The 26,340-nt window shown below is 32.9% G+C and overlaps 3 protein-coding genes and 1 pseudogene across 4 annotated transcripts; 3 read left to right on the forward strand and 1 right to left on the reverse strand.

Moving 5' to 3' along the window:
- Positions 1-6,384: 6,384 nt before the first annotated feature.
- LOC111282386 (uncharacterized) lies at positions 6,385-13,807 on the reverse strand. Of its 2 annotated transcripts, none has more exons than XM_022870450.2 (6): positions 12,629-13,807; positions 12,394-12,502; positions 12,062-12,182; positions 11,178-11,912; positions 8,459-10,349; positions 6,385-7,248 (listed from the first exon to the last, which is right to left on the reverse strand). In XM_022870450.2, the coding sequence occupies exons 1-6, from the start codon at positions 12,822-12,824 to the stop codon at positions 6,821-6,823; spliced, it is 3,480 nt and encodes a 1,159-aa protein (XP_022726185.2). In that variant the 5' UTR covers positions 12,825-13,807; the 3' UTR covers positions 6,385-6,820. The 2 variants fall into 2 exon arrangements, with proteins under 2 accessions (XP_022726185.2, XP_022726186.2); XM_022870451.2 differs by having other exon boundaries at positions 12,394-12,478; positions 12,629-13,803.
- Positions 13,808-15,581: 1,774 nt separating this feature from the next.
- LOC111282605 (protein Iojap-related, mitochondrial-like) lies at positions 15,582-17,916 on the forward strand. Its single transcript, XM_022870758.2, has 4 exons — positions 15,582-15,973; positions 16,110-16,197; positions 16,723-16,820; positions 17,606-17,916. The coding sequence occupies exons 1-4, from the start codon at positions 15,662-15,664 to the stop codon at positions 17,675-17,677; spliced, it is 570 nt and encodes a 189-aa protein (XP_022726493.2). The 5' UTR covers positions 15,582-15,661; the 3' UTR covers positions 17,678-17,916.
- Positions 17,917-18,117: 201 nt separating this feature from the next.
- On the forward strand, positions 18,118-22,701 carry LOC111282604 (3-oxoacyl-[acyl-carrier-protein] reductase 4-like). The gene is made up of 11 exons (XM_022870757.2): positions 18,118-18,596; positions 18,848-18,990; positions 19,429-19,482; positions 19,964-20,044; positions 20,122-20,167; positions 20,252-20,346; positions 20,426-20,458; positions 20,731-20,865; positions 21,184-21,277; positions 21,622-21,704; positions 22,421-22,701. Exons 1-11 carry the CDS (start codon positions 18,413-18,415, stop codon positions 22,451-22,453), a joined length of 981 nt encoding a protein of 326 aa, XP_022726492.1. The 5' UTR covers positions 18,118-18,412; the 3' UTR covers positions 22,454-22,701.
- Positions 22,702-23,084: 383 nt separating this feature from the next.
- Positions 23,085-24,428, forward strand: LOC111288588 (TLC domain-containing protein At5g14285 pseudogene; annotated as a pseudogene).
- The last annotated feature ends 1,912 nt before the right edge of the window (positions 24,429-26,340 follow it).

A 26,340-nucleotide genomic window follows, 5' to 3' on the forward strand; every position in this document is an offset into this window, starting at 1 on the left:
CGTGATTGGAATATTACAAATTCTTTGAAATGAAATTTAATGGCCACAAAAATTGATAAGAGGCAACGGTATATTTGTATTGTATCCTTGCGATCTCCTCAACGAAACGTGAATTGAGGAGACTTCATAACTATTGATTAAAACAAAGATTTGCCTATCCCACAAGCATTAATCCAATCGATAAGAAAAAGTTTTCATTTTACTATCAATCAAGCAATACTTTATCTTCATGCAAATTATTTTTAAAATAAAATTTTAAATGTTTAAGAAAACATCTTTAATATCATTATAAAAAATGGATAAATATATATATATATTTGACCCTTATATTATATACATTCTGTCAGTTTGATATCTAAAAAAATAAAATTATCGATTTAAAATTTTTATTTTTATTTTGTCATTCACTTTGATGTCTCAAATTAACATCGTCAATAAATTTATTAATATGATATGAATATTTAATAAAATATTAACAAATATAAAAAAAAGTTCAATCAACATAATAACATCAATTATCACGTCAATATTAATTTTTTTTTAAAATTCAAAATATACTAAGAAATTTTAAATAAATGTAAACAAAATAAAAAATCTTAAATATTTTAAAAAATATAAAAAATTATAAAAGTCTAAAATATTTTCAAAACTATAAAAAATATTTAAAATAAACATTTTAATTTCAAATTAAAGAAATAAAAATCGAAAAATCTAAAATTTTTGGAAAAAATCTAAAATTTTTAAAAAATTGTGAAAAAATAAAAAATTTTAATATCTAAAACATTTTTAAAATTTTACAAAAATTTAAAAATAATAAAATTTTAATAAAAATCCAAAAAATGAAAAAATTTAAAAAAAAATTTTGAAAAAAAAAACCCTTAAAAATCTACTACAAAATCAAAGAAAATTCAAAAAAGTTCCAAAATTCAATAAAAATATAAAATTGAAATTTTAATAAAAATAAAAAATAAAAATTCTTAAAACTAAAAAAATTTCAATAACTTCAAATAACTGAAAATGCAAAAAATAAATAAATTTCATTAAAAATCACAAAATTTAAATATTCAAAATATTCAAAAAATCTGAATAATATTTAAAAAATTTAGAAAAATTAAAAATTTATGAATGATTAAAAAAAATCCAAATGTTTTAATTTTATTTTCTCAAATTTTCAGATCTTTTTATTTTTTAATTTTTATTAACATTTTCAGATTTTTATTTTATTTTTTAAAATTTTCAAACTTTTTAAAATTTTAAAATATTTTTTAATATTTTCAAATTTTTCCAAAAAATTTTTTGATTTGTTAATTGTTAGATTTTTTAATTTTTTTAGATTTTTAAGAAATCTTTATTTTTACTAAAATTTGAATTTTTTGAATTTTTTTAGAAGTTTATGGATTTTTATTTCTTTTTTTAGTTTTTTTTAATTTTCAAAATATTTTAAAAAATTTATAAAAATTTTTAAAATATTTCATATATTTATCTTTTTATAATATTTTATATTTTTTTAATTTTTAAATTTTTTAAATCTTTGAATATTAATGTAATGGTTAATGATGTGACATTGATTGAATATTTTTAACATATGTTAACATTTATTGGATATTTAAACTAATGGCATTAGTTCACCTATCAAAATGGATAATAGACTAAAAATTAAAGTACAAAACGAATAATTTTAATTTTTTAAATATTAAATTGATAGAAAAATATAATACAAAAGACAAATGAGTATTTAATCCTTATCTCTTCTTCTTTATACAAAAAAAAAAAAAATCTAAAATTATTTTTAAAAATAACAAAAATTAGCCCAATGGCAAGTTTTTATTTTACGTTTAACATAGAAAATTATTTACTTTGACATATGATTTAAGACACATACTCAAGCGTGCACGCTCTTCACTCTTGGCCGTTGAATTGGTTTAACTTTGATTTAACACCCTCAACCGGCTTTTATTCCTACAATAATAATAACAATCCAAATTCCTGGTATAATCCCGATTCCTTTCCTTTATTGCTTCATAAATCACTATCCATAACATATCCAATGCCGGGTGAGGAATTTTCCATCAGCCCATTAGATAATCCTTTTAGTTTGATATATAGACAGATGGACTGTATTTGTATTGGATTGGATAATTTTATAGTACTTGGCTTTAGGTTAATAGATAATATAATATGATAATTATATTATATTATACTTAGTTTGTATTTAATTAAATATAATAAGATTATAAAAAAAATTATTATCCTCTCAATGTAAAATAATTCAATCCTCATAAAATTAAAAAAATTATTTTTAATTCATTAGATTAAATTTATATGTCTTATTATATGTTTAAAAATTTATCAATAATTTAAATTATATAAATTTTAAAAAAATAATTTTAATCAATAAATTATTTTATCTTAATTTTTACATACATCAAATATAATATCATTTTATCATTATCATATCATAATTTTATATATCAAATATAATATTAATTTTTTACGTGTTAAATATTTTAAAATTCATCAAATAATTCATAAAAAAATCTCTACACAATTCTATAGAGAAATAATACCATTTTCTATTATTCATTGCAAAATGTACTATGTATTGTTTAAATATTCATGTATGTCCTTGATTATTCCTTTTTTAATAAATGTGCAAAAGAAAAAAAAAATCTCTAATACACTAAATAATTGTAATTTAAGATTCATGATAATATGTTTAATTCATAATATATTTGTCACTTATTTATTTAATTAAATATCAATGAATGAATGTATTATGTGACAATAATATAGTTATCAATTCTCCAGAATTACCACTAAATTAATCATATATTTATTATTAATTTTAATTAATGTACTCATAAATTGATTAACCATATACAAAGTATCAGTAATATATTTATTAATCTGAGTGACAAAGAGTTCAGTTTTCCTTAAGTAAAGTTTTAGTTTCGAGTATTGTGAATGAAAAAAAAAAAAGTTAAAAAGAGTTTGTCCCCCTTATGAATTTTGATATGGATCTGATTTAATTTAGAATTAATTGAAGGTCAAAATGACTGTCGGACATTAGGATCTCAAACAAAAAGGAGTATTAAAAATTTAAAACAAACCTCATTCGCTTTCAACCGCTCAACATCAGCTCAATGCACTACCCAGCCATTTCGTGGTGAGGAAAAGAGCTAGCAAAATAAGTAAACCCTCCTTAACCCTCAAATAATTTCGAACTATATATCTTATATGCAAGCTACAAAAAAGAAAAAAAAAAGAAATTTAAATGTTAAATTCAACCAATTCTGCATAAATGGATATTCTGGTTTGAAATGACCTATGCAGGATAGCTGAAACAGCCAAACGTTGGGCCAAAGCAATAAACACAATAATGTAGAAGCAATATATCGCAATAAACTCACAGTAATAGATAACAATCAATAATAAAAAAAGCAGAAAAAATAAAACACATCAAGATTTACGTAGAAAACCTTTCAATGTAAAGGAAAAAATCACGAACAACAAAAAAAATCTTCACTATCAAACTAAGTCTCTTACTTTGTAAACAACTCTCTTTTAGAAACAAATGATATGTCGTTTTTGTGTTAACTATCCACTTAATGTCGGGATTACCAACATGATTACAATCACCATGTGTATAAATCAAAGTAACTGAATCACTATTTGAATTCACTTCTGCAATATTACTATCATTTGAACTATTATCTTTTTTATCTTTTCGCTTTTACTTCAAGATTTTACAGTATTATTTTATATGACCTGCTTTACTATAATAGAAACACTTTAATTTATATCTGGACTTGGATCTATATTTAGAATTACTATGGCCTTTTGAGTTCTGACCTATGTCGATATTTTTACCCTTGTTCTTTGTAACTAGAGCTTGATTCCTAAGGTCTACATCTTTTTGTCTTGCTTTTTCATTAAGCATATTATCCTTTATCATTTCTAATGTCACTTATAATCAGGAGTTAAATTAAGAACATATACAATTAGAGTATTTTAGCTATCTAGCAATGAACCTAAAAGAAATAATGCCTTTATTTCATCATCCATCTTAAGCTTTATAATAGTTATCTGATTAAATATATCTTGAAAATCACTCAAATACTCTGTAATCGATCGTTCATCCCTGTACTATAAAGTTGTAAGCTTTTTAACAATCATAACTTTATTCATATCTATTTTTTTCTCATACAATGCTACCAATTTTTTTTAAACAATGTGAGTATCTACCTCTTGCACTATATGATGAAATACGCTGATATCAACTAATTTTCTAATTATAGCCAGCATCTTTCTGTCTAACTTATTTCAGCTTTCATATTTCATATCTGCTGGTTTAGTCGAATCACCAAATACTGACTCATATAAATCTTTACAGTATAAATGATCTTCCATCATAGGCTTTTAAATTGAATAATTTGATGCTATCAATTTTATCATGAAATTTGTATCACCCTCCATGATCTCAAACAGAATTTACTTCAGTCTTGGACTACTTCTGTATTGTTGTCTCAAAATAACCTTCGCTTTGATACCACTTGTTGGCCCTAAAGCAAGAAACACAACAGCACAAAAGTAATATATCGTAATAAACTCACAGTAATAAATAACAATAAACAATCACTAACATAAGAAAAATAAAGTACACCAAAATTTATGTGAAAATTCCTCTAATGTAGAGAAAAAAATCACGGACCACAAAAAAAAATTTTACTATCAAATAATAGGTATACAAAGTTCTTCTCTAGCTAAAACTAGAGTTAATTAACAATTAAAGAGACAATTGAAAAAATCTCATCAAATAAGTGATTCAATAAATATACATTGAATTTATTCCTAGAGAGTTTCAAACCCACATTCATCGTTCAGAATGTAAAACTCTTAATCATAAACCTATTGATAAAATTTTAATTCAATCGAACTACGGATCGACTTTCGTTCAACTAACTCTCCCTTATTTTTTTTCTTTCTATTATTTTTTAGCTTTTTTTTTAATTTTGTGACATCATCTTAAAATAATCTTACTTCTTTTTATTAAAGGTCTAAAGTATTATGTAAAAAAAAACTAAGATCCGGCCCAAAACTAATTATACGGGATTGGATCTCATTTTTCTAACACCGAAGTGTTAAAGATCGGGATGCTGCTAGCGGTAAACAAATGCACAATCACTGGCAGTTTTGAGTATGAACATTCCATCCCAATAATTGCGTGATCACGCACGCTGATGCATTAGATCAAATGCAAAACATGTCCATTTCAGCCGTCGGAGTCTAAGGGGTGTAAAATGTTGAAGATAAAGAGCTCCGCTGCTAAAATTTCCTGTCCAGGATTTTTGTAAAGTATCGCTAAACGCAGTTTACCATTTTCTCTTAGCACCTTATTTTTTTTAAAAAATTTTTGTAAATAAAATTATTTATTTTTTTAAATAAATTTTTAAAATTTATTTTTGTTATTTTTGAATCGCATCAAAATATTTTATAACAAAAATTTTTTTGACATTAAACATGAAATAAAAAAATAAAAATAAATAAACTATTGATCTTTTATTTTATGTATTTTTTACTTCAAATAGGTGAAATTTTAAGTGCTTTTTTTACTTTTAAATTTTTTAATTTTTCTTTTACTTTTTGATTTGATTTTGAGTTTAATTTTATAAGATTTCGTTTTGAAATGTTTTGATGTGTCTCAAAACTTCTAAAAATAAATTTTTAAAAAATTTTAAAATATTTCAAAAGTGGATGTTCAGAAAAATTTTTAAAAAGTTATATAATTTTTTAAAATTTTATTTTTTGAAAGTTTATAATTTTTTGAAAATTAATTTTTAAAAATTTATGTAAAAAAATAATTAAATAATTTTACTTAAAAATTTTTTTTAAAAAAATTATAGTTTAAAGAGAAAAGGTGAGGTAACATTTAGCAACACTTATTTTTATATTATATTTAAATCTTAAAATACCCTTGGGCTATTGGACTCTTTCTTTCGAATACCGACGTTTGGGACATACCTAAGCCTCAATATTTTTTAGATTTAGCGAGATTTAACGATTCGTCTTTATCTGTTTATAATTTATTTAGCTTACGTCAAATACCAAATAATTTTATTTTTATTAAATTTATATATAAATTTATGTTAACACATTAAATATAAAATATTTTAATTTTTATCAAATTCATATAATTTTTGTTTCTTTTAAACCACATAATTTTCATATTTTTTTCATATCATTTTCATAAATGATATAAATCTAAAATTATCAAAACTTTTGCAATTTTTTTTTCTTAGCATTCTATTTTAATTTTTTCGATCAAAATTGTTCACTCTCAAAATTTCAGGCAATAGCGTGCGAAAGACAAAACCAAAACAAAAATAATAATAAATGTGAAAAGTTTTTGTCTCCCAAATTATTTCAGTTACTCAAAATTGAGCTATAATTTCAATAATCATAATAATGAATATGAATGCGGGGCTGGATCCGAAACAAACTGGAATTACTACTGAGAATTTGGCGATGGAGAAAAAGCATAATCCCCCCACTGCCTTTCACTATTATCAACCTAGAAGAAAAGAAAAAAAAAATTAATAAACAACTTTACAATTATGTCACCGACTTCAGGTGGCGTTTCTTACAACTAAATTTGGAACCAATGATAACCAATTGGCTGCAAATTCAAACAGCCTTTCAAACACAAATCCATTGAAATACAAAGCAATTGCCCATCTCTCCAAATATGACTGTAGGAGTGGCAAGGTCATGTGGAGGCTGGTGGAGCACTGCATGTTTGGTCTGAATGAAAGACTTACTCTCACATTATTGAGCAGTTGCACTTGGATTCTAGCTTTTGAGGCTTCGTACTGTCCAACTTGTTAGGAAGACCAACGTTGTGAATTGAAGATTCATCGGCATTCTCATCATTTTCAGTCTTGGTAGACACAGATTTTACATTGGTTTCTACCCACCTCTGCCTGACTTTATGAGATTTGGAAGTTCGTCTACCAACAGTCCTCCCCCGTAGATCCTTCCTGTCATAAGTGGATTTCCCCAAGATTGTTACTGTTGGCCTGGAACCTTGCAATGGCACTGAACTTCCCTTTTCAATGGCTATGGTCGCAGCCCGGTATGCAAGATCATGGACAATGGAACTGCAGAAAAGTATTGTGTCGGTCGCTTCTTCAAGTGTCAGGCTTCTGGCCTTACTTCCTCCATGACATTTTACCAAGACAGTTGACTCCTCTGTTAAAAAACATAAAAGGTCAAAACAAAATCTCACTGCCACTAATCAGAACCAAACTTTAGCAAAGGTCACCAATACATAAAAAAGTCATATCATGTAAGGGCTGCAAGCACTAGATATCTAAAAGACATCCCCATCAAGAAACAGAAATACAAATGTTATGCAATCTATAATCAGAGTAATATCATTTTTAAACTGTAAACACAGTGGCCAAGTCCATTTTATTCTTAGGTATGAATTAAAAATCATTGCAAAAAAAAAAAGAAAATTATACTAGTTTAGCAGTGCACGTACTGACAACAATAACATGGTGGCAAATGGAAGATCTAACATGATACCAAGTCAAGTATATATACAGGCATAATTCATTGCAAAGCATGCATTAATTTCACATCATTAGAAATTACAGCAATCTTGAGAAGAAAACTATTCCCACTAAAAGAGAAGGAAGCGTGGCAGTGGACAACGTCATTCAGGATATATGATAGCAGGACGTTATAAACATTCACAGCATCCTAGTAGCCTTTGGTAGAATTACATATGATGTACCTTCAAAGCCTCTATACCTGAGATCAATTGCACTAAGGTGATCTAAGAAATTGTGGTTGTTAACACATGCCAGTACAATGTTGATTGAAAAATCGTAAAAAATTAATGGCAAATAAATCTTCTAAATATTCCTTTTATGGTTAATTTTTAAACCAAATTAAAAGTACAATGTTATTGCACTCATTCAAAACTGAGTGCTAAATTTGATCTATCACCCTAGTAGACTGACAAATTTGGACTCCCAAAAGAAAAAGAAAAGTAAAAAGGCCAATCATTTCATTCCAATTGCATCAAATCTCACCTTCACTTTTCTGATATCAACATACACATGGTATTAAACTTTTATATTTTGATCTTTTGGATGCATTCACACCTAAACAGGTAACACAATAGTAAAAAAGATAAACTCATAGCTCTTATTGTTTCTATTTACTACCATTATCAATAAAACTATAAGAAAGCAACAACGGTTCAAGAACAAATAGGTACTGCTAACTTTTAAAATGCATTGCATGGCTAGTTCATGAAACATTGAACATAGTTGCATCAAAAATTGTTTATTAAAAATGGTATTTGACATTTCAAAAAAATTCTCAGGAATGGAAATGAAATTTACTTCAAGGAAAGTTGAAAGCCCAAAGTAGATGACAACTAACATACCTAAAATGCCATCTGCATGATCTGACATTTCCTGAACGGAAGCTGTGGTATCCACATCTGAAGGTATGGAAACTGACAGGTCCATGGATCCCTTCTTGTTTCTCTCAGAATTTGGTGATGAGTCATCAAGTTCTAAACCGCAGGAACTCTGACAGGAATTCTCGATTTCTATTTCTGAGATTGTAGCCAAAGAGCTGTCGCCAGCAGCCTCAGCATCATCTACTCCATCAGGAGTAGCATTCAGGATGCTATGTTCTTCAAGAGTACAATCTAGAGTGATAGCTGATGCTTCAACACCAGAGACAATTCTATCAATACTTGGCATGTCATATCCATTTTCATACAAAACACAGTCTCCAGGGAGAGGAAATGATGCTGCTGAATTGTCCTCTAATAGCTCTGAGGTTAAAGTACCACTTATTCTACTAATTTCATTCCACTCAATACCATCTTTTTTGGGAATGGAAGCACCAGTGAATGTTGAACCAACTTCTGAATTTTCAGAACCCACCACTTTGGCTTGAGAAACTACAGCTATTTCCTCTGCTTCATCAAATTTCAGACTGCCAACAGAACCCTCAAAATTTTCTTCATTTGTGCTTGTTGCAAGACTTAAAGCTTGGTAGTTATTGCTTGAACTTTGAGACAAAGGTAAAGCAAAGCTTTGAGGCTTCACATTCATGTCATATCTGTAATTATCCAACTCAGATTTTTTACCACCTAACTGCCGTTGCACACGTGTATCTGTTTGTCTAAATGAGTTAAAATCAACAGAAGATGAGGCAGATATACTGCCATGTCCGATAGAGCTTCTGAAACTGTTAGAACTGTCTCTTGCATAAGACAGATCTTCATAAGGTATGGTTGCAAAAGTCCTACCTAGAACAACAGGCCCCTTGCTGCTGCTTGACCTCTTTAACAGTACTGATATGCCTGCAACTTCTGAGGTGTTAACCTTCAAAACAGAATGTTCATCAGAGTCCTGCAACTGCTCATCTCCAGTTTCCCTATCGGGTAGGGAATAACCAATGGTTGGTTGATCCATCTCTTGCTGGTAGCCAAGCCTCTGCTCACCTCCCTCTGCCAGAGACCTTCTAAGAGAATTTTCTTGAGAGAAATCTTCACTTTGCTTGATATTTTCCTCATGCTGAGAAGCGCAGGGTTCAACTGCATCAGTAACTTGCAACAGTGAATCAGATGGAGGAATTGAGGTTTCCAATTCATGAAATGGCTTATCTTCAGAAATTTTCATAGAAAACCCTGGAAAGTTCTTTGCAGTTACTATTGTCAGGTCACAGATGTCACCAGCAACAATATCATGTTGCCTACTGCAATCTGCGCAAAGACTGATTTCTTCTTCAACCTGTTCAATAACACGATACCTGCAACCACATTTAGAACAAATTTTTGTACTTTTAAAACAATCAACTTCTGAAAGATCACCCCAGTCACATTGAGAATCAGATGTTGAACTCATTTCCACTTCAAGACCATGGTTACTTAACTCCTTAGAACAGTCAGGGTTACATTGAATTGCAGAGTCTCTATCAGCATCTTCAATAAGAATATTAAGCAAGCCGTCACGGCTTTCACAGCTAGCATCCTGGTTTAACACATCCATGTTATCGAAGGCAAAAGCTTCTTCCTGAACATTGGCATAAGTTCCCTTTCCAGATTCACTTGTCATATCATCATGTTGGCGGTCACTCCCTTCAGTATCAAGCACAGCACTTGTACCTTGATAAGAACTTGCATTACTGCTGGTGGTAACAGATGAGTTCCTTGACATCAAAGAACGATGTGCAGAACTTCCCTTCCCAACATAGAAAGTGGTACTTGGAACACTAGATAATAGAGGTCTGAACATATTTGGAGGACTCTTCCGATGATCCTGTATCAAAATGTTGATAATAATAAACTATAAGTTGAGCAATGATGAGCAGGCACTTTTGATTTGCATTAAGCATGAACACTTCTAAAGGAAAGCAAGTGCATGTGCGAAAGGTAGAGGACAAGATAGAGTATGCAGAATGCATTAAAATTGTAAGCTATTTAACACATTAAAGCACATCAAATGAATTCTTATTGCATCAAAAGTTTACTTAAATATAAACTTTGATTTATAGAATGCATTCACTAAGTTAAATAGGAAATTCTAGAGTAGGAATTTCTTCCCCCCTTTTTGACATGCAAAATTAATATTGAACTCTGAAGCTTTCAATAGCTATCCAACCAAAAACTTCATAGTCATTTCAGCAATTAAGTCAGACTATAATTGCCATGCACAATTCTTACTAACCAACAGTAGCACATCATATATGTCATTCTAAATTATACCATAATGGTTGCCACCTCTAGATAGACAGCATTGAATTCAAACATGATATAGGAATTTGAGAATATTCTTCTGAGAAAACTAGCACAGGTTTACATTCCAATGGAAATGAAAAGACAGTTAAGTACTTAAGTTGACCTTTCGTATCCCTTCTTCCATTACCACTGACTAAATCTATACAACATCGGTAAAAAAGATTGGAGAGAAACACTTCGCTTTTTCTTTAATTTCCTTTTTTGGATGGCAGTCAGAATGGAATTAAATAAACTAGTAGCAGATAATGCAGGGTAGGTTCAGAATACTAAGCAATTGCTAAAGCAAAGAAATTAACCAATAAACTACCGTAATCGAAGCATATCGACCTAAAGAAAAGTAATAAAATACCATTTGACGAAGAGCAGAGTTAAAGGATCGTTTTGGAGCAGAACTTGGTGATAACACTCTAGCTGATTTCTTGTTAAAGGTCGGAACCTTGTTATCCGGGAATGGACCAAGTCTCCTTGTGACTGAATGGCTTGATCCACCAAGAGGAATAGATTGTAAAGAGTCTATCTCATCATCACCGGATGATGCTATGGAACCTTTACTGTATGAATTAAATTGGTCTCGATCATGGCTATGTGATGAACTGGCACTTCTAGAGGCAGTTGGGGACATTGATTGCCTGCCAAATCTTGCATCCCTGCCATTTTTAGATGCAGGTGAGGAACCCCTCACATACGATGCTGGTCGATCAGCCAGAGAAGTACGAAGACTACGTGGTGCCTCTAAGGAGAAACTAGGAACATTTGACTGCCATGCCCTTATTTTCGGTGATGAAGAGTTTCCCCTACTTTCTCTTATAGGAGAGGTTCCCTTTACCCCTGATCCTGCTGCTGTGCCACTGGTGCCTGTGCTTGTCCTTCGAGGAGTTGGTGTAGCAGACCTTTGAGCAGGTGTGGAACATTTACTAGGGGGAGGAGATGGTCTCCGAGTAGGTGTAGCTGACTGTATTGGACTGGACTGAGGTGCTGAAGATGGCTTTCCTCTAGCCTGGAATGTGCTATTCCCAGACCGAGGTGATGGGCTTAAACGATTTGGACTTGCACTGCCTCTACTGCTTCTGTAACTCTTGTCCATCTGCATATTTTTCATAGGGAATACAGGGAGAAGATTTTGAGAAGGCAAACTATGAGCTTCAATAGAAAACCTAGAAAGTATGTTAACGAACAAAGTTACATTAATTAATACACGTAGTTTCATTCCATAAGAGTGATATGATAACCTACTGTGGATGATCTTGATATGGAAATGGGTTGAGTTCGAGGTCTACCCCTGTGGGCAACATTAGCTGGTGGCAGCTCATCGTCCAACGAAGGAAAAAGCGGGGTGTCAGGTGGAGTTAATAACCTTCAAAATCACCAAGACAGATAGTTAGTCAGAACCAAAATTGCTTGCTTAGGCAATTGCCAATGACTTATTCTGACATACACTGAACGTAAGCAGCACCAATTTACATGCATATGTTACTATTTCTGCTTAGTTCCCAACCAAAAAGTTTTTCGCTTCATAATTCTAGATACAAAAGTTTGACAATCTTGAAGAGGAAGCCATGACCTACCATTCATAGTCATTTTTCTCCTCATCTGCATTAAGGAGTTCGCTAGTATCTCCCCGAACGGGAATGGAGATTCCAAGTTTGAAATCTGAAAAATGTTTCAGTTTTGTGTCTGTAAATGATAATTCAACAATAGAAAACAAACAGTAACATTAGTCTACAGACACTAATCTACATTCCTTAATTCACAGCAAACAAACCAAAATAACTGAAATGAAAAGTCAAAGCAGAAAATTACCAAATGAGTCTTCAAAGTTATCCGAAGACAGAAGCAAGAAATTCTCCCTTTCTTTGGACTGCACTTCATTAAACAAAGCAAGGTCATCATCCTTTTCTCTTACAATCAATCCACTCTCAAAACTAAGCCTGCGTCTGTGGTTTTCCCCTCTCAACTCCCTCCCTGGAGAGCATCTCAATGCTGGAGAAGGAGGCATCTCTGCTGCCCTAATCTACCCTTTCGAAACAATCACCGTAATCTCTCCATGAATCTAGAAATTAAGCAGCCATCCTGCTCCATAATTTACTCTGAATTCGCAGCCTTTTCGTGTTTCCAACGAACTAAAGCAGTCAACTTCCAAATGAAGATAAACAAGGCACAAGGCCTGTTTCTAAAATAGAATACTTGATAGAAAATTTTTATAAGTTGTCAAATTGTTGAGAATAACTGAAATGATCGTACATTCCAAAATGAGAGCTTCAGCACCAGAACAACACCGGCCAAATTGAGATGCTCATAACGTAACACAACCTCCAAACCCTTAATTTCATCAATTTAACAGTGAAAATACCTTCATTGAACAAAACCCTAAGTCAAAACTCAAAATTTTCAGCCACCGGTAACCGCTATGCTAAGCCTTTACTAATGCTGCTCAAAATTAGAGTGAGCGCGGAAATTGATTCACCGCTTCTGGAAAGCACACGTGAAGTTCCTTAGACTCACCAAAGAATCCCAAGTAATAAAAAATAGCCTTCAGTGACAAAACGAAGCTCGTTTTGATAACGATTGAGATCTCAAATTGGAAGAGAAAAGAAACGGAGCTTAAATGCCAATGTCAACGTAAAGAGTGTTGAATGAGACACTTGGATCTAATGGCATTTAATGCATTTTTCTTCTTTGAGAATATGAGTGTTGCAGGGCTCAGATCGGTGACATAAAGCAGAGACAGATCGGTTTCAAACGGAGACACCTCGAATTTTCTCGCATTTCTCTCTCCTTCGAGAAGAGAAAGTGGAATTTCAAAGGGAATATGATAACAAACCTTTGGCTTTTGTTTTTTCCTTAGCTGCTGTTCAGATTTGCTTCTTTCCTCCGTAGCAAGCTTTCGTTTTCTTTTTTCTTTTTCTCAGTCTTTCTCTCTGCTCTGTGATATTTCTTTTTTTTTTTTTTAATTTTCATTTCTTTCTCGTTCTTTTTTTTCTTTTAATTTTTTTCGGTTTTAATTAACTTTAATTAATTTTTGTTTTGCTGCTTCAGTTTGAGAGTGCGGTAATTCAAGTTGACTACCGTAAGTTGCCGTTGTAATTTGTCAAATATCCGTACGGGTTTAAATTATTGGACCTTTTTATTTCTCATCGCAGCCATTTTTTCTCTACATTTTTTCACTTAAAAAAAATAACCAAATTGATTTCATTAATTAAAATTTATTTTTTTAATAAAAATTTTTTAAAATTTAAAATTATTAATAATTATTTATTAAAATTATCTCAAAAATATAATTTATAAATATTTTTTTTAAATTATTAAATACGATATATTTTATTTTAATTTAAAATATTAAAAATTTTATTTACTTTTAAATTTATTTTTATCAAAAAAAATCTTTAGCGGTTTGGTGACGTTACGTTATTAATTTTGAAAAGATGTTGCTATCGTTTTTTTTTTTTTTTAGATTCGATACCATTTTGCATGTGGAGGGATATAACCACGTTGTCAAACACAAATTTATATTATGTAATTTTATTTAATTTTTTGTTGTATTATTCAGTAAGTTATAATTGTTAATTAAAATAAAAAAAATATTGTTTTCAATTTTTATTTTTTTCTTCCTTTGATTTTCATTTTAAAGTTATTTATTCGAAACTCAGTTCTTGAATTGTTGTGAGCTATGACTATTTGAGTCCGCACCATAATTACAACTTTCTTATTTTGTTTTTTTATTGATATTTGTCTTTTTAAGAATTTAATTTTATCTTATTATAAATAAATAAATGTTATGTTTGGACAACCAAAAGTCTTGATTATCTAATATCCAATAATGGAAAGAATTAGATTTAAAATGATGTCTTTGTTATTGGTAGATGTAGGGGAAAACTTAAAAGCCAAATTGAGTTTTTGATTAGGATTCATGAACGATGTATGGATTAAATAACAATTAAATTAGGTTTACTATCAATTATGGGTCTAGGATTTGATAATCCTTCTCCCTCTTAAAATTTCATTAAAAAATTTGTCTCATAAATAACTTTAATCATTGATATTTTAAATATTTTGCTAAATTAAATTTTATAAAATATATATGAAAACATTTTCATTTAAGGTTTGTTTAAAAATTTTATATTTTAATGGGTAATATATTTAAAATGAAATAAAGTCATAAATCGTAATTAAAAAAGTTTAATTACAAAAAAATTAAGAAAATATTTATGGGACTAAAAGAGTAATTATTTTATTATTTGATTTTTTTCTTACACAAAGAGCGATAAAAATGTTCAGAAATGACTTTGAAAGTGGAAACTGTGATTTTTGGAGTCAAAAATGATCTTTGTCTCGTTGAATTTTCCAGTTTGCTTTTGGTGGTGCACGTGAGGCTCGTGGGTTTCCGTTCATCTAATTACAGCTGCAAAAAGCCGAGTTGGACTCAAGTCTCTCTGCCAACACACGTGGCGTACGACAGACGGCTCGTTCCTTTGTCAGATCTTACTTTAACGTAGATCCGACGGTAATTAAAGCCCATTAACTATTAATCGTATCGGAGTTTACTTCAAGTTAGGATGTCTCTCAAAAAGCAAAAAGTAAACTAAAGTCTAGTAAAGTCATTTCATACACGTGTCATTCTGTTAGAAGCCAACCTAACCCTGAGCCGTGAGGTGCGAATCACCTTATTCCATCTTGTCATCGTCGCTCTAAACGCCAGCGTTTCAACATGGATGCAGCAGCAATAGGTAAAACGACGTAGCTTTGTTCTTGCTTCCGAGGAAATTTTATAGGCAGTGAAAGCAGTAGCTCGACAGTGTGGCGATTCAGTTTCGATACTTGAGGAGTTGCGATCTGATGTGGGCGGCTTTAAGATCCCGATATCTGCATCCATCTGCAACATCGTTGCCTTCTTCCTGTCTCATTAATCGCCCGTGGAAGCTAGGGTTTTTAGGTTTAAATCAGACGTTCTCGTCATCCAGTGCGGAGAGCAGTAGCAAAGAATTGCTGAGCCTGCAAGAGGTGGAGAAGGTTCTGAGCGATGTGAGAGCAGATGACGTGACGGTGATTCCGGTTGGGAATCAGTGCGATTGGGCCGATTTCATGGTGATTGCCACCGGTAGGTCCAGTTGGCATGTCAAGAACATTGCCCAAGCCCTAATTTACAAGGTACGCTTTTTTTTTTTTTTTTTTTTTTCAACTCAAATTTCTTTTATTCCCTAGTTTCCTCGGTAAATTTGAAAATTACTTTCCTCCTTATCTGTGATTATTTTTAGGTAAAATCTGTTAATTTTGGCTAGTATAGGTTAAGCAGAAGCAAAAAGGAGCTAAGCGGTTGGTGCTACCCAGTGTGCAAGGGCAAGAGACGGGAAAATGGATTGTTGTTGATTCTGGTTCGTGCTTCATTCCCTACTCTTTAACTCTGTTGTTTCTGAGTTATTTCTTTGTATGCTTGTATCGTGTTGTCTGATAGCTGCAAACCCTTCATTTCGAAAATGAAAATGAAATGTAAGGAATAAGGTTGCAAAGATAGTGTTGCTAATGATTTTTATGCTAAAATCAAAATGTCAAATAAAATGCTTGCAATTTGCTTCTGCATTTTGTTTTCTGGAAATGAAAGATAAAATTGTCGCCGAAGCCAAAAAAGTCTTATCAATTTCTGTCTATTGTAATTTGTTTGCTGCTGAGGCAAATAACAGCTGGTCAAGTTTTTTCTGTCAGTATGCCGCTTGGGAGGAATTGATCTACTCTGAGAATATTCTTAGGGCTTAGTCACTTAACACATATAAGTGGCTAGCAGTTTCAATTCTAGGAAGATGTGGAATGATGTTATCCTGTTCTATATTTTCCCACTAGTTTCATGCAAATTGTACGCCATGTTGACATTTTAGTTTTCTGGGGCTATTTCTTTTCTTTAGGCAGAGTGATAGTTCATGCTCTCGATGAGAAGGCAAGAACTTATTACAATTTGGAAAAGCTTTGGACTGTGAAGACGGTCCAGAAGGAACCGGTTGAGGTAATCTGTAAACTTTGATCTACAATGATGAATTCTAATAATTTTGGTGTCAATTATTTTATGAAGCTGTTTATACCCCTGATGACCAGAGATAGTCAGGTGTAGCTTCTCCATTGGATAGCCCATCGATGCATGTGTCATGCAATTCCCTTTGTTTTATGGTGTTACACCTCAGGAGAACATTCCACTACCTTTATTGATTGCATACAACAGTAGGTCATAGTATTCTAGCCAAACTTTGAATATGACAGAGAATGTGTCTAGATTTCCATTAGTTGTGCTAGCAAGTAGCAAGCATTTGGTTGAACATGTGGCATATTCTACCGTAAGGTATACTTACCACTTGTGTATGGATATGGACTTAAAGAGTAGAGATACTCTATTCGCTGAGTTCCAAAAGCAAAATAATCCTTATATATTGTTCATGTCTCACCCTTAGGATCATCAAAATGAACTTTATCTGTTAATTACATATAGCCTATAGGTCATTCTTATCTTTACCTGGTTCATTTAGTTGAGAAGAACACACATTTTCCCCTTTTCATCTTCTTAGGTTTTCTCCTTTTTTTTTATTTTTTTATTTATATTTGAGGTTATCAGGATTTGAATCTTGTTCACTAGAACCAAGAATCCAGCACTCTACCAACATACCATGCGGTTGTTGGTTTTCTCATTCCTTTCCTTTCTTGCTTTTCGTAGCAATTTTCTGTCAAATCTTTCCTGCAGATGCAAAATATTTGCTAATCAATCTCTTAAAACTAACCATTCCTTTTTGTTTCTTTCAGGATTTGACAAAAGCTTTTGTAAAGGTTCGTCGAATTAATAATTCCAAAAAGCCAGCCCAGAGAAGTGCTTAAACAATGGAGTTCCTTTATATAATGGGTTGTTCACTTGGATTTTGCAGTTGTAGTTTTAGTACATTATAAAGTTCTTTGCTTGTTGTACTCGAAAACCATCAGCAGTTATTTCTGGAGCGTGCGTTGTGCTGGTCTATTTAGCTTTTGGATGGCCTGTTTTATGGGGTAGAAACCACCCCCTGTACTTGTTTTGAAAGTGCGTGATAAAATTGTCTAATGAAACGGAGCGTTTCAAGTAATCACGCCTGTCCTGTGAAAAAGTAGTGGTGGGCCCATCCCTTGCTTACAGTTGAGCTGATTAACCTAATTTTTTTCATAAAAATTATCAGATTTACAATAAAGTGTTCGGAACACCGTTCATTTTACTACATTGCCACTAATGGAAACCATCGGTTTATCACGGCCAATTAAATGCGCTGGTTTCATTGTAATTTTAACGGAAACATGACTTATTATTGAGCAATCATCAAATCCAGCAAGGAGGAAAACGAGTCATACGAATTGAATAACAGTACACTCTCACTTCGTTGGCGTCGCCTCGCCCTCGCTGAACAATATCCGGACTTCCCAAAGCAAAAACAAAACCACGCACCAATAAACTATTTTCTCTCTTCTTTTCGGCTTTATATAAAAGCATCACAATCATTTTTCTCCGCTTCATTTCTGGCTACTCTCTTCGCTTCTCGTTCTTATTCTCTTCTCGCTGTTCGCGGATTTTACGGAGCTACGATTCCGATGGCTGCTGTTACCGGATCCAATGTCGTTGCTTTGAAATCCGCCGCGAAATTCGGAGATTGCAGTGACCGAAAATTTGTTCAAATTCGGCAATGGTCTCCGATTTCTGGTGTAATCGAATCCGTTCAGACTCGGCCGTGCATCGGACTCAAGTGCAGATCGAGGAGATCGTTTGCTTCCTCCGGTATTTGTTTTCTATTTTCTTCTGCTTTTAAGCAGTCATTTTCATCTTTATGGGATATTTTTCTGCTCATTTAGCAGAAAAGCTTGGCATGTTCATGAATTAAGGACAATTATAGTCAAATTAACAGTCGGAGCTTGTGGAATTTGTTGTTTAGCGAGTTTAACATATAATAACCAATATTTGTTGATAATCTGAGAAATTATTGAAAATTTACGAGACACATTCTAGTTAATTTGGCTTTTGATTTCCAGGTGTAAGAGCTCAGGTTGCGACTGTTGAACAAGCTAGCATTGAAGCAGCTCAAAAAGTGGAAGCTCCCGTAGCCATAGTTACTGGAGCTTCTAGAGGAATTGGTAAAGCAGTTGCATTGACCTTAGGAAAAGCAGGTTGCAAGGTTAGTGGGTGTTCCTTGTCAGGATCTTACTATTTCTCTCCTGTTGTCGTCACCTTAAAATTTGAGTAAAGCCATAGGAAGACCGAAGAATATAGCTTGCGGTGACTGAAGTCTTGGCTAAAAGTGCAAATCGTTGGATGACTTCATCATGTGATGTTTAATAAGAATAAACTGCTTATGATTATCATAATCTGATTTAAACTACTTGTCAAATGATCTTGTCTAAATTTTAACCGTTGAGTAATGGGGTGGACTCAATGTCCATTATGCAATACATGCTGTCCTGATGCCTTCCATGCTTCTTTGCTGATAAATAGTTGCCTCTCAAGTCTCCTTCAAGTACTCTAAGAACAAGTGTTTTAACAACTAAAGCAATATTTTCTATTTACTGCTATTTGTTTGAAAATGATGGTTGTTGATGCTTTTATGCTATTGCAGGTCCTAGTAAATTATGCTAGATCATCAAAGGAGGCTGAGGAAGTTTCAAAAGAGGTGAACGATATGCCCTTTGAAGAAATTTATATGAACACTTAGTGGGATTTTACTTCTTTTTTTTTTTTTTCACAGCATTTGTTACAGAAATTTTGTTGTCTAATGCATAAGAATTCTTATTAGTAAACTGCCTTTATGTTTGCTGGAATGGAGTCTTTCATTTACTAGCAGATGAGAGTTTGTAGGCTGCCTAAAATCTAATTCTAGGATTCCTTATGTCCTCATATTTGCATATGCTTGTATGCATCTAAAGGAAAAGATTCACAAATATGACTCTTTTTCCAGATATAATAATTGGATATTTTATACTTGACCTTTTGTCTCTGTTAGTCTTTACTTAAACCTCGCTTTAAAACTTCTTTCCAAAGTGCCTTTATGTTTTTTTGGTTATGTGTAACGTTCTTTAGGCACTGGTTGAATTATACTGCATGGTTGAAACTTGAAATGACTAATGTTACTACTTTGTGTGACTGTTTTCTAGATTGAATCATATGGTGGTCAGGCTGTTACTTTTGGTGGAGATGTTTCAAAAGAAGCTGATGTGGAGGCAATGATAAAAACTGTGAGTGAATGTTCCCTTTCATTTCATATTTTATAATGTACTAGTAGATGCATGCTTCATGACTTTTATATCCGCAGGCTGTTGATGCATGGGGAACCGTTGATATATTGATAAACAATGCAGGTTTTTAAAAATCCTTTCTTTTCTCATTTGCTATTCAATTGTTGATTTCAATCTAGTCCTTTAATATAGTGACCATGGTTTCAGGAATTACTCGGGATACTTTGTTGATGAGAATGAAGAAATCACAATGGCAGGAGGTTATTGATCTGAATCTGACAGGAGTGTTTCTTTGTACACAGGTCTGAATGCTGGACATCTGAACTGATTATCCTAGTGGATGCTTGAGTCATTTATTGGAACTGACTTTGCTGTTTGCAGGCAGCAGCCAAAATTATGATGAAGAAGAAAAAGGTAATAGGATATTTCGCATTTGAACGTAAAGCGTAATATACTTGGTTTGTCAATTTGTTTGGAATTGAACTTTCTACCCCCAAATCAACTGATTGAGCTACAGCCTGTAAAAGTGAGATTTTTAACATGTCATAGCTTCAAAGATGTATCTTTCTCATTAATACTTTCTCTTTTGTAGTGTTAGAAATAAAGTAAGTAAAGTTTTTTAAGCATGGTTCAAGAGTGTTGTTTTAGAATATGTACCATGTTTTAGAATATGCTTCTAATTTCAGGGAAAAATAATTAATATAGCATCAGTTGTTGGTCTGGTTGGCAATGTTGGGCAAGCCAACTACAGTGCCGCTAAAGCAGGAGTTATTGGCTTGACAAAGACTGTCGCAAAGGAATATGCCAGCAGAAACATTAATGTAAGTTTTCAAGAGTTATAAAACTTTCATTGCAGTAATAAGAAAGATCCAGGGTTATGTGTTTTGTAATTATTTTGCTCACTTTTTTCAAGATGTAATCCAACTCTTCTCTCGTCCAAGATTGAGAGGAAAAAGAATTGGAATAAGCAATGTGGGATAGGGTGAAAAAGGATGAAAGTTAGTGTCTTGACTGTTCAGTTATTGACATATTGAAATGTGAGGAAAAGGAACATTAAGGATGCCATGCTGATGTGGGGCTGAGGGAATAGGGTTTATGCTGCTAATGTTGGGTATACTCTGATAAAAATATTCTTCCAGGTCAATGCTGTTGCACCTGGATTCATTGCATCTGATATGACTGCCAAGCTTGGGGAAGACATTGAGAAGAAAATCTTGGAAACAATCCCCTTAGGTGAGAGATGATTATATACAATCAAAGTTCTTAATTTCCGTATTTGTGAATTTCTTTTTAGTGCTTCTCAAATTGTTAGCTTTCCGAGCCCTAATAAAGTCACCAAATATTTACTAGATTTCATTTGAAATGCGTGAGAGTTCTTACTGCTGCTAACCTTGCAATGTACCAAATATGTTGCATCTTTGTTGATTTTTACAGTACTTACACAACTTTCTTCCACTGCTTTTAGTATAAAATCATATTAATGTCATATCCTAGTTTCTACTGATTCAGATTGGATGTTTTGCGTAGAAACGCTTGGTAATTTGCAGCAGTGGTAACCATGTTTATTATGGATACAGGAAGGTATGGTCAACCAGAAGAAGTTGCCAGCCTGGTGGAATTTTTGGCCCTAAACCCTGCTTCCAATTATATCACAGGACAGGTTATAGATCTATTTTTATCATTGTGGCTTTTGGCATATAAAATTTGTGCAGTGGACTTTACAAACTTGTGCTTTGCCATGACTCCACTGGCTTGCTATAAAATGATACCTAAATATTATAGAGGCTGAATGCTATTGATGTATTGCATCTTGCCTTTGCGTGCTTGCATGGGCACTTGCTTAGGCTAATTTAAACTCGTGGCCGGCCATGCCATACCATGCTTTGCATGCCACAACATAATTTTGACCTGGCATACTGAATCTTTACTGGTAATCTCTTTGCTTAGCATTGCCTTGATCAGGCTTATCGTCTTTTCTGCCCTGCTACATGTTGGCTTTTATTTGTCTGGCTTCAATTATTTATTTGTCTCTCACTTGTCTGTGAGCTATATGCTAAGCCAAACTTATTGGGGTTTTTTTACTTGCATTGTTTTCTTGGCCTTGGCATTTGCATGCTCTGGTATTGCACTGCTTTGCTTGGTAATTCATGAGCTTTCATAAGGGGGATTGACCTCTATGGAAACACTAGGACGAAGACTTTGCTGAGTTGCAAGGTTACTGTTTAAATCAATCCCTATTCCCTAGCCTTGCCTTGGTCGATTTATTTCTCTGACCTTGTCGTGACAGTTGCTTGGACCCTATAGTGTTTTATTTTATATTGTTCCCTCTCCCCTTTTGTTGACTTAGCTAATAGCCCGGACATTGTTGTCTTGCAGGTGTTAACTATTGATGGGGGAATGGTCATGTAAAATTGCTAACCTTCCTCATTAAGCTTTCAGCAGGTAGTTCTGCAACGACATCTAAACTCTAATTAATATAGCTTGTTTAGTGGATTGCTGTTGTTTAATATAGCTTTTGTAGTTTTTTTTTTTTTTTTTAACAAACAAGAATTTCCAAAATTTGGCAGTATTTAACTTAAAGCAGCATGTTGTAAAACCAAATGAAGAGCTATGTTGTAGGCTTCATTTGGATTTAATGGAAGCGTGGTTTTTGAGCAGTTTGCCATGCATGAAGTTTAACATTTCAATCAAATCTTCTAAAATTCTGTTATAGGGAATGTTTGACTGGAACAGGCTCGCTCTTATGACGTTCTTGATTATTCTTAAATCTGATACATGGCTTCGAAAACGAATGGGCGAAGTGATTATAGCACAATGAAACCAAAATAGGTGGTTTGGCTGGCCTCAAAATTTCATAGCAACTCTAAAGTAAATAGGAGAGCATATTAGGACGGCTTAAGGCAGAATTGTTGAGATTTACTTGCGACTCACGGGTTCTAAGTACTATTTTAATTGGGTAGAGTCGTAAATAAACGAAAATACTTTTTCCTAACGTATCACCGCTTTCCTTAGCCTCTTAAATCACCCTTACTTTCCAAGCCCCCTGAAGGCACCGTTCAGATTTCATTCTTGTCGGCTACTTTTTAAAGGGTCCTAAGTACAAGATTCCAAGTCCCCTCAGAATTCCAGGTTCTCCACCCCCCCCCCCCCCCCTTTTACTCCTAGTCCCCAACTCCCAAGCTCATCGTGGTTTCTTTTATTAGGGTAAGTCATCTAACCCTTAACTTATTTATATACTCTCAAAAGTCTCGGGAACTTTGAAATCTTGTTTCAAATTTTCCACAACTCTCTCTGTCTCTCGTTAGTTATTTCTGCTACCGGATTTCCATGGAGACCTTAGCCCTTGACAGCCTAAGTTTGCCGATATTTTTCTTCTTGTTTGCTTTCTTTTATCTCTGTGCTTACTTTTCACTCTTCCATGACTGGGGTCCCAAACACCGGGCTGCAGCTTCAAGCTGCTTTATCTACTTTGTTCATGGATCGCCTGCCGCTTTAATGGCTCGCATGGCATTAAAAAACACCCAATCTCCTACTTTCGCTTCTCCAAACTCTGTTTTCGACAACATTGTACTTGATTACAGTATTTCTTACTTCTTGATGGACCTTCTCCATTATTTAGTCTTTTTCCCTAATGATATTCTCTTCATTCTCCACCATCTGGCAACATTGTATGTGTTTTTCACATGTCGTTACATGGTTCATCACGGGGCATATGCCCTTCTCGTGCTACTTGTTCTTGCCGAAGTTACAAGATTTTGTCAGAACATCTGGCTTCTTGCTGGTTTACTTGGAGGCGATGTTCGATTAGCTGCGAATTTGTACAAGCTTTTGTCTCCTCTGTTTTATGTTTCATATTCTATTGGTAGGGGGATTGTGGCGCCCTTCTTTGTGCATAAGATGGGGGTCTTCTATCTAAGTGGGATGGCTAAGAATTTGATTCCAGGTTGGGCTTGGGCTTCTTGGATGGTTGTGATCGTCACAGCAATCCTGGCTAGCATAGTTTGGATCTTCGATCACTGGTATAAAAGAAGCTATGAAGCGGTGAAGAAAGTGGTCTACAGTTATGGGTGCCACCACAATAGATAGTCAGACGAAGTCACCGTTTAGATTCCACCGCATGTTGGTACGGCAAGATTAAGTTCATCATATCATTAATTAAATTCAAATATCAATTTTAATAAAATTAAATTAGCATTAAATTTTTTTAATTTTTTTAATTATAATTATAATAATATTTTTTTTTATCATAATTAATTTTATCATTCATCCAAATGAGTCAAATTGGAAAGGGAGGCAATGTAATTATCTCAAATCTGTGGCAATATATACAGAAGTTTTGCTTTATTTTCACCTTTTAGGAGTAAATATAATCCAATATCCTGAATGCTTCCTGTGGCATAAGAATTCAGCTTTTAATGTACCAATAATTTTTCTTGCATTTTACTACTTTTCGAAGCCTGTGATGTGGAAATTGGCTGAAAACTTCGACTAATAGCACTTCATAGAGACTATGGGCTCTGATAATTACACAAATAGAACGCAAAATATGTACCAATGGTTCTCCAGCTTGAGCTATAAATGCATGCCACAGTATCGGATAGATACAATTGATGATCACATCATACACAAACATACATAAAAAATTGTAGGGACAAGTCCCATCTTATGCAATTGATTGATCTGAATGGCAAATGCTGAAGCACGTATCATATCTATTGTACTTTTTGCCCTCCAATATGTCAATTCACGAATTTTGCCTTCTTTGCTTCACTCCGGCATTTGATTCCCCATGTGGTGGTACAATACCATTTCTCAAATCATCTTATGGGGAACACAGCAGGTTTAGGATATGCCTTGCATTAACTCAATTCAAGGCTCATATACCAATCATTGAAACATTCATATTATCAGGACTCCTTTGGTATTTTAGCTCTACGAAGGTACTTCCGCTTTCTCCCTTAGCCGGTCATCTTGGGTTAATGCAAAAGCATTTTTTCATTTGTTCTTTGATTTCCCGTCTCTTTTTCCCCCAAGAGATACCAACTCCAACCAGAAAGACCATGCAGGATGCACGAGTAGGGATGGCAATGGGTCGGATCGGAACGGATTTTTGTTCGCTCCGAATCCGATCCGATTTAAAATATACAATACCTGAATCCGTACTTGACCCGATATTTTTTTTATTTTTAAATATCCGAATTCGACTCGATCCGATATTGTATAAAATCAAATCTAACCCGATCCGACCCGAAATTAATAAAATATTATTTTAAATATAAATATAAAATTAAATATATATAAATATATATATATATGTAATTAAATATAAAATTAAAAAAATAACTAAAAAATAATTTTTTTATATATATCGGGTCGGGTAGGATCGGGTTTGCTTAAAACCCGACCCCGACCCGAACCCGAAAATTTTTTTTACTCTACCCGATCCGATATCCGATTTTCAAAAAAAAAAAAAAACCGACCCTAAGGGGTCGGATCGGGTCGAAACCCGACGGATTCAGGTGATTTTGCCCTCCCTATGCACGAGAATAACATTGTTTTATAATTTGTAGTAGTATTTTTCAACATTTGTTGCAGAAAGTTGGACACTATCCTCTAGCTTAATACTAGCTTCTTGGAGCCATAGTTTCTTCTTGTTGCTGTTGAAAATAGAGGTTGGAACTGAAAAGTAGTTTGGCATTGGTGCATCACCCCTAACCTTGACAAAGTATTTGATGTCTGAAGGTAAGGTAATAAGATCCGGAGCTGAATAAATATTAAGAGCTTCAGGGGGAAGGGATATACCCAATGGGACACCTTCCGCAGGTGGATATATAGCGGATAAAAGCTGTCTCACAAACATCAATCGTAAATACCATTGATAGGTTGATGAATCAAATGAGGAACAAATAAAGAAGAAAGAAATATAAAAAGGCAAAAGAGAAAAAAAAAAAAAAAGCCACTTGTAAATGTTTATGTGAAAAAGCCACATCGTATTCAAATAATCAAAAAATTATTATTTGGACTGACAGAAATACATAAACTAAATTTATTTAAATTATTATACAAAGATTAAATTTTGATTTTTGCCTTAATATAAGTATTGATTCCATAATTTGATATTTTAATTATTGAAAAATTCTGAATGTAGTTTTTGTCACCATAAATTTCTTAACATTATGGAGTTTCTAAAGATTCATACATGATAACCGCAAGAATGAAATTTCAAGAAACTATTGATTACAAATCAAATTGCATTTAACATTTGCCTTCAAAAAAATAATTACATTTAACAACTA

Source organism: Durio zibethinus, chromosome 5, assembly GCF_047325235.1.
Source record: "Durio zibethinus cultivar Kanyao isolate XHJ-2024 chromosome 5, ASM4732523v1, whole genome shotgun sequence".
Lineage (NCBI taxonomy): Eukaryota > Viridiplantae > Streptophyta > Magnoliopsida > Malvales > Malvaceae > Durio > Durio zibethinus.